This window comes from Eschrichtius robustus, chromosome 3, assembly GCF_028021215.1.
Source record: "Eschrichtius robustus isolate mEscRob2 chromosome 3, mEscRob2.pri, whole genome shotgun sequence".
NCBI lineage: Eukaryota > Metazoa > Chordata > Mammalia > Artiodactyla > Eschrichtiidae > Eschrichtius > Eschrichtius robustus.
Window position 1 is genome coordinate 172,882,740 of NC_090826.1, and position 14,256 is coordinate 172,896,995.

General features: G+C 37.5%; 1 protein-coding gene across 3 annotated transcripts in view; it reads right to left on the minus strand.

The window, feature by feature from the left end:
• Nucleotides 1-441: 441 nt before the first annotated feature.
• The window catches only part of SPATA17 (spermatogenesis associated 17), a 190,177-nt gene continuing 176,362 nt past the window's right edge, over nucleotides 442-14,256 (minus strand). For all 3 annotated transcript variants that reach the window (XM_068538543.1, XM_068538541.1, XM_068538544.1), the window contains 2 exons: nucleotides 4,278-4,360; nucleotides 442-788 (listed from right to left, as the gene is read on the minus strand). In XM_068538543.1, the coding sequence (XP_068394644.1) occupies nucleotides 4,280-4,360 (81 nt within the window). In that variant the 3' untranslated portion in view covers nucleotides 442-788; nucleotides 4,278-4,279. The remainder of the gene's footprint in view (nucleotides 789-4,277; nucleotides 4,361-14,256) is intronic.

Sequence of the window (14,256 nt, forward strand, 5' to 3'; positions counted from 1 at the left end):
ACCTGCAAATGTCTTCTCCGTCTGAGGGTGTCTATGTTTCTGCTGCCACACTCACCGGGGCCTGTGTCTCTGTGTCTCAAGTTCAACATCCCGAGGGGGTTCGAACTGGTCTGACGAGTCACAGTTTCCCTCAGAGCAGAGCTTTCATACCATACCACTTTACCCCATTCATTCTTCAAACCATTCATCACTCATTCTTCATGCTAGCTGCCCTTCACTTGGGCTCCCAACACTGGTGTGACTAGGAGGACGGGGTCAGAATATGGCCACTTCAGTGGAACCATCTGTGGCACTTTTGGTCACCAGTGGCCGTGGCTGTGACAGACGTTCTCAGAGGTAAAAGACCCACTGTTCATACACACACGCACCATATATATATCGATAGATATATATATATATTTTCACACTGTAATTAATTCATGAGTAGTCTGCTGTAAAATATTAGTTTATTGAATCATAATAAGTACGGTTTAAGTGTATTTTCTGTAGGCTCCTCATCTGTATTTTCCTTTTAGAACTGTAGAGTTTTTAATGAACCAGGGATGGTTCCATTTTCTTCTTTGGACAGATGGGGGGAGGGGGAGGAGAGAGAGATAGAGAGAGAAGGGAGGAGGGAGAGAGAATGAGAGAAAGAGAGAGAGAGAGAACAGGAAATACTTCAAATGTTGAGAGGCTTGTGTCAAGGTTGTTCAGCAGCCATCAAAATAGAATCCAGGATTCCAGGCAGTGGGGTCTTCTATTCAACACACTTCACACCATAACCTCATGTTTACATTTTGTCTCGTTTTCTAAAATCAAAACAGTAAAATGAAAGGAGAAAAAGAACCCAGTAACACGAGTTCTCAAATTCTCTAAATATTCCTCACTTAGAGTTAAGCTCAGTTAAGAGTCTAGGATGCTACACCCCTGATTTGACTCATTTCTATCCCTGCTGGAATTACCCTTTTCTCTGATCTCTGTCTACACTGCTGCAGGTCCTGGTCAACAACATTGCTGGTGTGTGCCACCAGACACACAGAGTGTTCAGCCAGCCTGCCTCAGTCATAAGGGAACACAGCAGAATGTCTTCCTAGAGGCAAGTGGGTTGTTATATCATCTTTAGTTAAAGGATAAAGATACTAAAGATATTTTACTTTCTGTTTTGTTTCTTGCCAATTCACTATGACTAAACTGAAAAGGGTTATAAATTCACATAGTGCCAAACTGAATAACAAGGTGTAGTAATTTTTCTTGTTGAATTAAAAATGTAACCCTAACAGGCACATATGTAGCTTCTATGCCTGATTATTACTCTCCCCTCATGTATCTTCCTTTTCCTTACACAGAGGCTGAGACCATATTTCCTCTGGAAAAAGACAATGGAATTTCACCCCTTTCCCAATTCAGGTACTAACCAAACTTATTTTTCATTTTTATTTTATTTCTCAGCTACTTGAGTCATGCCTATGCCAAATTCCTATGAAAAGGGGAAGCATGTACATTATTTTTCATGCATAACAAATAATTCCATTAAAACTAATCATATATGGCCTCAAAACGGAACCACTTTTTAGCAGAACGATAGCCTGGGCCAAAGCCCATTGCAAAGAAGAATGTGAAAAAAGTGAGAAGCGCATAATGCAAGAAAACTCACACTGATGTTGGACTAACCAATGATTTCATCTTATGGTGCTAATTTTTCTCCATTCTAATATTCAAAGAGACTCTTCTGTCTGGAAAGATGAATGGAGCTGAAAAGATGGCAGTGCAAGCTGACGGGATATAGCATCTTCTGATTTAAACAAAGGTGCCTTTGGGAAACTATCAAAGGTTACAAAAATGAGTAGTTATACAGAAAAATTAAAGAAATTAAAAGGAATCATATTATCCTAGTCAGGGAGTAGATTTTAAAATATGTGTGTGTTTAAAATCTAATTCACGCTGTGTAATTTCAGTGGCTGAAGTCTTATTGCATTAATCAAAATGGGTAGGTGTGGGCTCTGCTTATCCTAAACTCAGACATGCTAAAGGAAAGAAAGATTAATCTGATAAAGGTATCACTATTTCTAATCGGACTGACGGGCAAGTGTAGTGTGGGTGTACGAGGCAATGTCGGGTGAATTATAGTGAAGTGATGAACTGCCTTGAAGATGAAGCAATCAAATAGATAGCTCTAAAAATTACCACGGCATCTTTATTAAACACTTTGGTGCAAGTGTTCCTGTCTCGGCCTTCTTCACAAAGTGCAGAAGCACTGTGTTGTATTTGGTGAAATTAAATCTTAATAGGAGAGCATCAGCTAAGGCTGCTACCCTTCACTTACCAAAATTAAGCACTAGATATTAATTTCCTTTCTAAGAGGAGGAGATGACATTTGGATAACACTTTCAATTCACAAAATAGTTAAACATCCAAGAGAAGAGTTAGCAAACACTTTTTAAAAACATCTCTCACATATTTGTATCTGTGCATTGTGCACTCTTTTTAATGAAAAGTAATGTGAAACATTTGTTACTCATCCTTGTCTTTCTTATAAATAACTTAGCAAGTCATTATTTTGTCTTCAGAAAAAAAGATAATTGTCTCTGAATTATTATGACTGAATTGAATAAAGTCAAGATGTTTTTAGAAAAAAAGATAATTGTCTCTGAATTATTATGATTGAATTGAATAAAGTCAAGATGTTTTTGTAATTGGTAGAGAAGAGCAAGTAGTTCCTATTGTTTAACAATTTGCTTTTGTCTGATTAGATAAAAATTTCAAAAAGTGAGACCATAAAGAAATATCCCCCCAAAATGTACCCCTAATCTCGCTATCAAGAGATAACTACCAGTAACATTTTTGCATTATACGAATGTATACATACATATGTAATACATAAATAAGCACATACAAGTGTGTTTTTTATACATACATACACATTATACATATGTGTGTGTACACACACACATATACACACACGCACATATATACATGTTTTTTAATGGAATCAGACTACATAGTTTCCTTTGAACCCAGCTTTCTTTTCTTAGAAATATATTGGAGGCATTTTTTCAAATTAATAGGTAAAGATCTATGTTAACATTTTTAATGTCTTCATAGTATTGCATTTCATGTGTCTTAGCATTTATTTAACTTAACATATACTAATGAGTATTCAAGTTATTTTCAACCTTTGGCCATTATGAACGGGATGTATCTTTGAATTAAAATCTGAAATCATACACAAATATGAAAAATTCTATTTAGACTACTTCATGCTGTGAGTCACAAATACTAGATAAATGCTCCAATGGGTAATGGTACTTATTTTATAAACCTTTGAAACTGTAATTCCACTCAGCATTATATGTATGTTTTTCCATTAACTCAGAGTATTTCATATTTCCCCTCATATATTCCTTTGGAGGAGTTAAAAGGTGGTCATTTCTATCTACATTTAACATACTGACTTCCAGTTGGAGCAGCCAAAGTTATAAAAGTGGGAGAGGCAATACTAACTAAATCTAAGGAACATAGTTGCTTGCATCTACTTTGTGTTCTTTCCAACAGACCAGAGCTTTCCCTGGTTCTTGGTGTGGGAGGAACCCTGGGGAATTAACTAGCCTGATTTCTCATTCCTGCCTCTTTTCCTTCAACTGTAGTGATCTTTTCTGTCTTCATTCAATATCTCCTTTAAATTTGGCTGATGTCAGAATACCTCCTATTAGCCTCCCTTTGATTGTAATCACTTCTCTACTCTAAAGCACCTTGGCAATTAAATACAGCATTCATTGAGAGTTAATTTTGTGATCTTGAATTTTATGTGGGTATCTCTGTTCTTCTCTAGTCTATAAACTTTGGTCATCAGAGACCCAAGATGCTATTTATTTGGAATCCACTAAAGGCACCTCACACTTTAAATAACACACATATTGAATATAGTATTTTAAACTATACTGTATCTATACAGTAATGAGAAATATTTTAGCTTTTGGACACCATCAATACTTTCTCATTATATTGTGTAAAACTATTTATTTACTGTATTAATTAATTTAAAGAGAAAGGGTACTTCAGGTAGTTTTCAGTTCTACTTTGAGTTCATTTTGGAGCAGAGATTTGAAATACAAAATCCATGATTTTTGAATGTTGAAAACCATTAGACTAGAATGAAAGAAATATATGGAGTTGTATTATGTATAAATATTATTATAGCATGTTTTTTAAAAATGCTTGATAGTTAAATCAATCTCATTTGATTTTTTATGTTATTTACTATAGCATTTTTTGAAGTACCTTTCAGCAAAAATGCATACCTTTATACAATTTGTCCAGCTTTTGAATACAATTTTCCATACTTTGAGAAGAGATCAAATGATGGCAATACAGTTTGGAAATCCTAAGAGGAAAAAGATCAACAATTACCAGAGAGGTCATGCTGATTTCTTATGTTATTTTGGTTATAATTTAAATTATATTAAATTGCTAGATGGATATCATTTAACTGCACTTCAAATTTCCCATCATGCCCTCAAATAAAACAAAATTAGCAGGTAAGATTTATCAGTTGAAAGCCAGATATATGGAGACTTTCTTAAACACATAGTTTTTACGAGCTGTGGATGGCAGCCTGGAGAAGCTCTGAGCAACACAATGACATAGCCACCTGTCTTCACAGAGCTCACAATCTACATGTTTCTCCTTGATCTTGATTATGCTGCATTTGGCTCCTTTTCTGACACGATTCTTCTTCTACATTTCCCCTCATTGAATCGTCTCTAGCAACATCTCTGCTTACTTAACACTCTGCCTCTCAGTCTTTATACTTAGAGATGCCTCCACCTAGACAGCTTTGTCTCCAGTTATTCCCATGGTTCATTCCTTCCCTTCATCACATCCCTGTTCAAAGAGACCCTCCCTCACTACCTGCACATAAAATAGTACCCCTGAAACTTTCTATCATGTTAAATGGCTCTATTTTCTTCATAGCAATTACCATTCTTTGATACTATATATTTATTTTGTGTCCCACATGAGATGGTAAGCTTCATATGGGTAGGTACCTTGTTTTGTGCAAAATAATACTTGTTGACTAAATGAATGAAAAAGGAAAGGTGTTATACCCAAATAATCATAATAGAAGGCCACCTGTGGTAAGTATCACAGAAGTGATTCAAACAAATGCTGAAGAAGTTCAGAAGGAAGAGAGGACAAATCATTTATTGTTGAGTAACCAAAGAAGCAGCATTTGATTGAGTATAGAAACGAATGCTTTTCATGCATGTGAAACAGGCAAAGTCGTTAAAGAGGTAAAGTACTAAATCGACAGTGGATACTGTAAATAAATGGTCAGACTATATAAAAGCATATGTTTCTCCTTTGTAAAGCAGGCTTATCCTCAATGGAAATGATTTTGGACAATTTTATTTTTCTTAAGAAAACCTTGGAAGGAAGGACCTCTGCCCAGGGTCAACCTCTTTAGAGGGTTCCTACCTTACAAACACACAGAAAATAAATGTATTAAAGAACATGCAGGAACCTCTGTCACTAGGGATCTGCCTCTCCACTCCGGTACAACAGAGTCCCAACCCTAAATATCTGCTTTTATGAATAAGCCCAGGGCTTAATAACAAGCCTATTCAGGTCCCAGGGAAAAGCCCCACATCTGTTGCTTTGTGTTTATGAAACAAAAGTGACAAAGCCCAAGTGACATGAAGGACAAGAGGTTGTAACAGACACTGCTTTCGAGCACGAAAAGAATTTGTGTGATAAAAATGCTTAGATAAAAGACAAATTAATTAATTCGAATAAAATCCTTCCTTTTGGATAGCATGAATGCAATAGAACTTTATATAATGAAGTATTATTTTCTTGTAGTGCTGAAATCCATATTCTGGCTTTCTTTTTATTTGAAATTGTGATTCTAGGGGTACTCAGGAATCAACATAATGTTTGCAAGAGTGGCGCATGACATATCGGGAATATTTTGCAATAGTGAGTAATTCATATTACTCTTAAACTTGAATGTATGAAGTTAGGCATATGTGAGAAGCATGATAGTGATTTTTTAATGTCGGCACTTGATGAACCCTGAAGACTAGAACTATGGATGGTTTAACTCTTATAAATATATATGTATAACAATAATCTAGGTTTCAAAAAAGTAAATGAAAAGGTTTGGTCTGTGCAAATGATCTTAAACTTTTGATATTTTTAACTACTTTTTTTAAAATTTTACTATAATAAATCATTTTGGATATTTAAAAAAATTTATTTCTAATTTTTTCCTCTTTTAAAAAAATGAAGTATAGTTGATTTGCAGTATTATATTAGTTTCAGGTGTACAGCATAGTGATTCAGTATTTTTACAGACTATACTCCATTAAAAGTTATTATAAGATAATGGCTATAATTCCCTGTGCTATACAATATATCCTTGTTGTTTATCTATTTTATACATAGTGGTTAGTAACTCTTAGTCCCATACCCCTAATTTGCCCCTCCCTCCTTCCCTCTCCCCTTTGGTAACCAGTAGTTTGTTTTCTATATCTGTAAGTCTGTTTCTGTTTTGCATATATATTTGTCTGTATTATTTTTAGATTCTGCATATAAATGATACAATGTAGCATTTGTCTCTCTGTCTGATACACGTTAGAAATTCAGCTCTACATGAAATGAGGAACATTAGAGAAGAAATAAATGAAGGGAAAGATCTTAATTGATCTTACAGATAACAGTCTTGTTCAAAATAATAATAACAACAATGTAATCAGTGATTATAGCTTATGGATAAGGTAAATAAATGACAGCAATATTATAAGGGATGGAAGGGAGGAGTTGGGAATAATCTGTTATAAGGTAGTTGAACTACCCATGAAACAATATAGTGTTATTTGAAAGTGGACTTGGATTAGTCAAAAAACACAAACAGATTAAAAGTAAAGACATGGAGAAAGATATACTATCTAACATTAAGCAAAAGAAAGTTGGAGTAGCTACATTAATTTCAGACAAAACAGACTTCAGAGTAAGGAAAATAATCTGGAATAAAGATGGGCATTACATGATAAAGGGGTCAATTCTCAAAGAAGACATAACTGTCCTTAATGTGTATGTACCTAACAACAGAGCACCAAAACACATGAAGTAAAAACTAACAGAACTGCAAGGAGAGGTAGACAAATTCACTATTGTAATTGGAGGCTTCAATATCCCTTTGTAAGTTACTGATAGATCTGGCAGGCAAAATGTCAGTAAGGGTACAATTGAACTGAACAGCACTATCACTCAACTGGATCTAATTGACATTTATAGACTACTTCATCCAACAATAACCACACACTCTTCTCAAGCTCACATGGAATATTCACCAAGATAGACCACATTCTGAGCCATAAAGTATACCTTAACAACTTCAAAAGAGTAGACATCATACAAAGTATGTGTTTAGACCACAATGGAATTAAACTAAAAAGTAATAACAAAAAGATAGTTTAAAATTCCTGAAATATTTGGAGATTAAACAATACCCTACTAAATAATACATAGTCAAAGAAGAAGCATCAAGAAAAAAAAATTTTGAACTAAATGAAAACTAAAATACAACTTGGCAAAATTTGTGGGATGCAGCAAAAGCAGTGTGTACCTACAGGGAAATTTATAGCATTGAATGCATATAGTAGAAAAGAAGAAAGATCTACAATCACTAATCTAAGCTTCCACTTTAGGTAACTACAAAAAGAGCAGATTAAATCCAAAATATGCCAAAGAAAAAACCAGAGTAGAAATTGAAAACAGGAAATCAATAGAAAAAAAAAAAATCAACAAAACCAAAAGCTGGTTCTTTGAAAAGATCAATAAAATTGATAAACACCTAACCAGACTAAGAAAAAAGAAAGAAGATACACATTACAAATATCAGAAATGAAAGATGGACCATCACTACTGATCCCATGGACATTAAAAGGATAATAAAGGAATTTTTTGAACAACTCTGTTCATAAATTTGATAACTTAGGTGAAATGGACTAATTTCTTGGAAGTCACAATCTATCAAAACTCAAACAAGGAGAAATAATCTAAATACGCCTATAACTATTTAAAAAATTGAATAAGTAATTAGTAACCTTCCAAAACAGGCCCAGATGATTTCACTGGTGAATTATACCAAAAAAGGAGGAAATGATACCAATTTTGTATAATTTATTCCAGAAAACAGATGTACAGGAAGCACCTCCTGATTCTTTCTGTTTCATTGTCTATAAAATGGAGATATCTTACAGGGTTGGTGTGAGGATTAAACAGGATAAAATATCTTAGCACTAGCTTTTTCCTCCATCTTTCCTTCAAGGGTAAAAATCTATTCATAGTCTATCCAACATGTGCTTTTAAAAGTTAAATTAGGGCTTCCCTGGTGGCGCAGTGGTTGAGAATCTGCCTGCCAATGCAGGGGACACGGGTTCGAGCCCTGGTCTGGGAAGATCCCACATGCCGCGGAGCAACTAGGCCCGTGAGCCACAATTGCTGAGCCTGCGCGTCTGGAGCCTGTGCTCCGCAACAAGAGAGGCCGCGATAGTGAGAGCCCCGCGCACCGCGATGAGGAGAGGCCCCCGCTTGCCGCAACTAGAGAAAGCCCTCGCACAGAAACGAAGACCCAACACAGCCATAAATAAATAAATAAACAAATAATTCCCATTTAAAAAAAAAAAAGTTAAATTAAATTCCATCGACACATATGAGAGACTGATTATGGTGCAATAATGTCGTGAAACAGGACTGAAAGGATCTTGATTGTATCCTCCATCAGTAAAAATATTTTAAGCATCCTCAATATATTTTTGGTTATCTGCTTGTAATTCTATATGTGTAACACTGTGATAGTAAAATATAATGTTAAATGATATACAAATGAGGTAAAAATAAATAGAAATTATAATATTTTCTTCCCTCATTCCTTTGGATCTTCTTGTGTACTTAGTTTTGGGCTCCTCTAATATAATGAATGAAGCAACAATTAAATCTGTGTTATACTTTAACCTGTGCATTCCACTAACATTTGAGTATCTATAGTGTGTCAGCACTATGCTAGAATAGCTTCCAACTAATGGTAACCAAAACTTAGCTGTGTCTTCCCAGGATCCCTCACAGGCTAGTGGAAGAGTCAGAAAATAGGCATTTATAGTTGTGTAGATAAGCAAGGACTGACTCTTCAAGTACCTATACTCTACATCCCCTGATAGAAAATCTTTCACAAATCCTTTATCACTCTTATTTTATTTAAAAGCCCACTTTCTTACTTGGCCCTAGTCAACCAATAACTGTTACCTCTGGTATAGGAAGAGATGAACACACCATTAAGACAGCTTTGGTTTTGGAAAAAATCTGGTGCTGGTTCTCATTTGTTTATAATATTCCTTGGCCACCATGTTATGGGAAAAAACAGGCCACCATGTTATGGGAAGCTATTTATGAGCTCAAGAAAACCACCTGCACGACACTTGTACATTGTCACTTTTGAAATGGGGGGGTGGGGGACAGCTTTTCTGAAAAATAACCTCATCAAGAAAAAACACTGGGGATGTAATTCTAAATGCTGCCATAGCCTTTGCGTGCCAGAGCAGACAGCTTTTGCTATTAGCTTTTGACCAGCCAAACACAAATAATCCACTGCCAAAATGAGCTCCTTGGGACAATTTAGGACTCTTTGGAAGTGAATGGCTCTTTGAGCTGGAATGCAGCCCAGGTCCATTTTCAAACCCAAGTCAAAATGACAAAGAGCAAATTTCCTGGGCCACTCACCCCCTAAGTGTAGGATTACTTTAGGTTGGCAGCTGCACTGTTTATCTAGTTATTTAAGGCTTTTCATCAGATACTCATGACCAGCTTCAATGTTGGTAAGCAGGATGGAGCTGATACACTATAGTGGACAAATCCTCCAAGATTAGAAGGACAAGATGGAAATGAAAGGTTATGCACATATTGTTCAGCTTAAAATATTTTTTATATAATCAGCTCTAAGCTGATTAAATACAGGAAAATATTTCCTGAATGAGACCATAGTTAAGTCTGGCTAGTGCTTGGGATTTTCCATAATCTATAAACAACAGTTCATAGGCAGTTTTAAAAGATCACCTGGCATTATTCCTGCATGATCCAACTTTGCTTTCATTGCATGTAGAAAATTCTGTGATGGAAAGATCATTTCCACTGTTTCGACAAAAGAACATACACGCAATGGCTAAGAGCTGTAGGAGTTTTTCTCTTCTTTCTGTTCACTATGAGTTTTCAGGAAAACATTCTAAAGCATTCTCTATTATTTGTGTTCTTCTCTAGATTTAGGATTTACTATGTATTCTTTCAATTAAACTATTTGTATATGTTTCCGAAGAAACAACTTTTAGTTGACGTTGAGTTGACAATGCAGTGTCAGTCTGAACCTAGAAAGGAAACCAAGTTCATTTGTATATTAAATTATGCTCAGAGTCTCACTAAGGGTATTTGCAAGGGTGGTTTGAAAACTTTATGACTTCTGTTCTGAGGCAGGATTGCATTGGAGCCAAGCTGACTGGGTGCTTGTTTCCTCACTTGAAAGACAGAGATGAGAGAGACCTTCAAGATGGTGGAGGAGTAAGAAGTGGAGATCACCTTACTCCTCACAAATACATCAAAAATACATCTACCATGGAACAACTCCTACAGAACACCTATTGAACGCTGGCAGAAGACCTCAGACCTCCCAAAAGGCAAGAAAACCCCCATGCACCTGGGTAGGGCACAAGAAAATAGAAAAAACAGAGACAAAAGAATAGGGACAGGATCTGCACCTCTGGGAGGGAGCTGTGAAGGAGGAATAGTTTCTACCCACTAGGAAGTCCCTTCACTGGTGGGGGTGGGGGGTGGGCGGGGAGGGAAGCTTCAGAGCCACGGAGGAGAGCGCAGCAACAGGGGTGCAGAGGGCAAAGCGGACAGATTCCCACACAGAGGATTGGTGTCGACAAGCACTCACCAGCCCGAGAGGCTTGTCTGCTCACCCACCGGGGTGGGCGGGGGCTGGGAGCTGAGGCTGGGGCTTCAGAGGTCAGATCCCAGGGAGAGGACTGGGGTTGCCTGCGTGAACACAGACTGAAGGGGGCTAGTGTGCCACAGCTGGCCAGGAGGGAGTCCAGGAAAAAGTCTGGACCTGCCGAAGAGACAAGAGAACATTGTTTCTGGGGCGTGAGGAGAGGGGATTCAGAGCACCACCTAAACGGGCTCCAGAGACGGGCGTGAGCCGTGGCTCTCAGCACGGACACCAGAGAGGGCATGAAATGCTAAGGCTGCTGCTGCAGCCACCAAGAAGCCTGTGTGCAAACACAGGTCACTATCCACACCTCCCCTCCCGGGAGCCTGTGCAGCCCGCCACCGCCAGGGTCCTGTGATCCAGGGACAACTGCCCTTGGAGAACACACGGCACGCCTCAGGCTGTTGTAACGTCATGCTGGCCTCTGCCGCCGCAGGCTCGCCCCACATTCCATACCCCTCCCTCCCCCTGGCCTGGGTGAGCCAGAACCCCTTAATCAGCTGCTACTTTAACCCTGTCCTGTCTGAGAGAAGAACAGACACCTGAGGGCGACATACATGTAGAGACAGGGCCAAATCCAAAGCTGAACCCCAGGAGCTGTGTGAACAAAGAAGAGAAAGGGAAATTTCTCCATGCAGCCTCAGAAGCGGCAGATTAAATCCCCACAATCAACTTGATGTACCTGCATCTGTGGAATACTTGAATAGACAACAAATCATCCCGAAATTGAGGTGGTGGACTTTGGGAGCAAGTGTAGCCTTGGGGTTTGCTGTCTGCAACTGACTAGTTTCTGATTTTTATGTTTATCTTAGTATAGTTTTTAGCGCTTGTTATCATTGGTGGATTTGTTTATTGATTTGGTTGCTCTCTTCTCTTTTTTTTTATTACTTTAAAATTTTTTTAAATTTAATAATTAAAAACATTTTTGCTTTAATGACTTTATTTATTTTATTATTACTTTTTCTTTCTTTCTTTCTTTTTCTCCTTTTCTTCTGAGCCATGTGGCTGACAGGGTCTTGGTGCTCCAGCTGGATGTCAGGCCTGAGCCTCTGAGGTGGGAGAGCCGAGTTCAGGACATTGGACCACCAGAGACCTCCTGGCCTCACATAATATCAATCAGCGAGAGCTCTACCAAAGATCTCCGTCATGCTAAGACCCAGCTCCGCTCAATGACCAGCAAGCTCCAGGGCTAGACACCCCATGCCAAACAACTAGCATGACAGGAACACAACCCCACCCATTAGCAGAGAGCCTGCTTAAAATCATAGTAAATTCACAGACACCCAAAAACATACCACAGGACCTCAACATAATAAAGGCCTTACCTCAACATAATAAAGGCCATATATGATACATCCACAGACAACATCTTTCTCAGTGGTGAAAAAGTAAAACCATTTCCTCTAAGATCAGGAACAAGACTAGGTTGCCCACTCTCACCGCTATTACTCAACATTGTTTTGAGAGTTTTAGCCATATCAATCAGAGAAGAAAAAGAAATAAAAGGAATCCAAATCGGAAAAGAAGAAGTAAAACTGTCACTGTTTGCAGATGACGTGATACTATACATAGAGAATCCTAAAGATGCTACCAGAAAACTACTAGAGCTAATCAATGAATTTAGTAAAGTAGCAGGATACAAAATTAATGTACAGAAATCTCTTGCATTCCTATACACTAATGATGAAAAATCTGAAAGAGAAATTAAGGAAACACTCCCATTTACCACTGCAACAAAAAGAATAAAATACCTAGGAATAAACTTACCTAAGGAGACAAAAGACCTGTATGCATTAAACTATAAGCCACAGATGAAAGAAATTAAAGATGATACAAACAGATGGAGAGATATACCACGTTCTTGGATTGGAGGAATCAATATTGTGAAAATGACTATACTACCCACGGCAATCTACAGATTCAGTGCAGTCCCTATCAAACTACCAATGGAGTTTTCCACAGAACTAGAACAAAAAGTTTCACAATTTGTATGGAAACATAAAAGACCCCGAATAGCCAAAGCAATCTGGAGAAAGAAAAACGGAGCTGGAGGAATCAGGCTCCCGGACTTCAGCCTATACTACAAAGCTACAGTAATCAAGACAGTATGGTACTGGCACAAAAACAGAAATATAGATCAATGGAACAGGATAGAAAGCCCAGAGATAAACCCACGCACCTATGGTCTGCTAATCTATGACAAAGGAGGCAAGGATATACAATGGAGAAAAGAGAAAAGACAGTCTCTTCAATAAGTGGTGCTGGGAAAACTGGACAGCTACATGTAAAAGAATGAAATTAGAACACTCCCTAACAATATACACAAAAATAAACTCAAAATGGATTAAAGACCTAAATGTAAGGCCAGACGCTATAAAACTCTTAGAGGAAAACATAGGCAGAACACTCTATGACATAAATCACAGCAAGATCCTTTTTGACTCAGCTCCTAGAAAAATAGAAATAAAAACAAAAATAGACAAATGGGACCTAATGAAACTTAAAAGCTTTTGCACAGCAAAGGAAACCATAAACAAGATGAAAAGACAACCCTCAGAATGGGAGAAAATATTTTCAAATGAAGCAACTGACAAAGGATTAGTCTCCAAAATATACAAGCAGTTCATGCAGCTCAATATCTAAAAACAAAGAACCCAATCCAAAAATGGGCAGAAGACCTAAATAGACATTTCTGCAAAGAAGATATACAGATTGCCAACAAACACTTGAAAGGATGCTCAACATCACTGATCATTAGAGAAATGCAAATCAAAAGTACAGTGAGGTATCACCTTGCACCAGTCAGAATGGCCATCATTAAAAAATCTATAAACAATAAATGCTGGGGAGGGTGTGGAGAAAAGGGAACCCTCTTGCACTGTTGGTGGGAATGTAAATTGATACAGCCACTATGGAGAACAGTATGGAGGTTCTTTAAAAAACTAAAAGTAGAATTACCATATGACCCAGCAATCCCACTACTGGGCATATACCCTGAGAAAACCATAGTTCAAAAATAGTCATGTACCACAGTGTTCATTGCAGCTCTATTTACAATAGCCAAGACATGGAAGCAACCTAAGTGTCCATCGACAGACGAATGGATAAAGAAGATGTGGCACATACATACAATGTAATATTACTCAGCCATAAAAAGAAACGAAATTGAGTTATCTGTAGTGAGGAAGATGGGCCTAGAGTCTGTCATACAAAGTGAAGTAAGTCAGAAAGAGAAA